The sequence below is a fragment of the Lathyrus oleraceus genome, chromosome 6 (assembly GCF_024323335.1).
Source record: "Lathyrus oleraceus cultivar Zhongwan6 chromosome 6, CAAS_Psat_ZW6_1.0, whole genome shotgun sequence".
NCBI classification, from domain to species: Eukaryota; Viridiplantae; Streptophyta; class Magnoliopsida; order Fabales; family Fabaceae; genus Lathyrus; species Lathyrus oleraceus.
In genome coordinates, this window is record NC_066584.1 from 233951087 (window position 1) to 233952875 (window position 1789).

Consider the following 1789-nt stretch of genomic DNA (forward strand, 5'->3'; position numbering starts at 1 on the left):
ATAGAAGAATCAGTACATGATACATGTTTATGTATCTAAGAGCTCTCATTTCTTTGGGCTCAAAGAAGCAACCAATGGTTGCAGTGTCAACTTGTGAGGTAGAGTACATAGCTGGTGCTTTTTCAGCATATCAGGTTGTTTGGCTGATGAATTTGTTGTAGAAACTAAAGTTCAAGGTGAGCAAACCAGTCATGTTGATGATAGATAACAAGTCAACCATAAGTCTTGCTATTAATCCAGTGTTGCATGGAAGAAGCAAGTACACTGATACTAAGTATAATTGTCTCCGTAATCAAGTTTAAAATGGAGTGCTTGAGGTTGTTCACGTCAGCACTCAGAAGCAACTTGCAAATGTGTTGACCAAGACGATCAAAACTGAACACTTCATTAATTTGAGGGATGAAATTGATGTTGTTGATTATTAATCTTGAATATGGATTAAGGGATGATATTAAATGTAATGTAATTTAAATTTAAGTTAGTTTCAGTTTCATTTTATTTAAGTTTGCATTTGCACGTGAGTTTGAATTGAGATTAGTATATAAACTCAAAATTAGTTACATTTTTCAACAGAATTGTGAATTTGAGTTTTGAGAAATCTGAATTAGTTACAGTGAATTCTCTATCCCTCCCTCCTATTTTTCATCTCTTCATTCTTGTACAACAATGAAAATTAAATGTTAATTCAAAAATAATTAAATAAAGTCTACTTCATCTTAGAGCACAAAATCATAAAGGCAAGGTTTATGAAATTAAAAATAAATTTATTTGGTGCCAATATACTGATCAAATAACATGCCATGGAATATTTGATTACAATGTATGTTGAATTTATTTTTCTAGCACAATAACTTATTCTATGTTGTAGAGTCCCTTTGTAGTCTCCAAAGTCTAGCCATCAAAAGGAAAACGTCTTATAGGTTCATCATATATACCCTGGAGTTTAACCCATTTACATAAATTATCAACGCACTTAACAACAAAATAAATGTTCCAAGCTGGTTGACAATCAGCCTCAGATTTACATGGCGGTTCATAGTAATCTGTATTATAAAAGTATAACTAAAATAATGTTAGTAAGTAGTATGATAAATAAAAAGTATCACTATAACCACTATTATAATTTTTTTTTTGTAAATTTACTAAATATTTAATATATTTGATCTAGAACATATTTATATCAGATGCATTAGAAATTCAACAAATTTATAAAAGAAAATTGTTTATAATAGTAATATGACAGAGTCTACGAAGTAAGAACGAAGAAAAATAGCCTACCATCATCAATTGTTGCTGTAGCAAGAACTATGGAAAGAAATAGAATAGCATAAACAACCTTTATAGTGTTTGCCATATTATTTTTCTCTTGTTTGTAAAAATTAGAAAATGGTTTGATCTTTTATAGTGTACAAAGTATATGTTCTCCTATAAATAATTGAATAGTATTTAGCTTTTATGAAGTTGTAAATTTTTTATAAAATTTAAAATATTATTAAATATATCTCAAATATATTATGTGGTCTTTTTAGCTTCTTTAAAACAACTAATAAAAAGGTTACAAAATAGTAAATGAGGAATTTTTTTAACCTTTCATGGTAATAAAGGGAAGACTTAATTTTTTTTTTATCTTTTAGAAGTCATGAATTTTTTATTACTTTTGTAACCTTTCGTGATAGTAATTAGAATAATTTTCTTTTTAAAGTAATTAAAAATTATTTTAAGGAATATTGTCAAACTAACTATTAGTGTTCTCAAATATGTCTTAGTACAAATGTTTAACCCTTACAAT

The 1789-nt window shown here is 27.5% G+C and overlaps 1 protein-coding gene across 1 annotated transcript; it reads right to left on the reverse strand.

Moving 5' to 3' along the window:
* Positions 1–891: 891 nt before the first annotated feature.
* On the reverse strand, positions 892–1354 carry LOC127098060 (uncharacterized). The gene is made up of 2 exons (XM_051036560.1): positions 1279–1354; positions 892–1043 (listed from the first exon to the last, which is right to left on the reverse strand). The coding sequence occupies exons 1-2, from the start codon at positions 1352–1354 to the stop codon at positions 892–894; spliced, it is 228 nt and encodes a 75-aa protein (XP_050892517.1).
* Between the last annotated feature and the right edge of the window lie 435 nt (positions 1355–1789).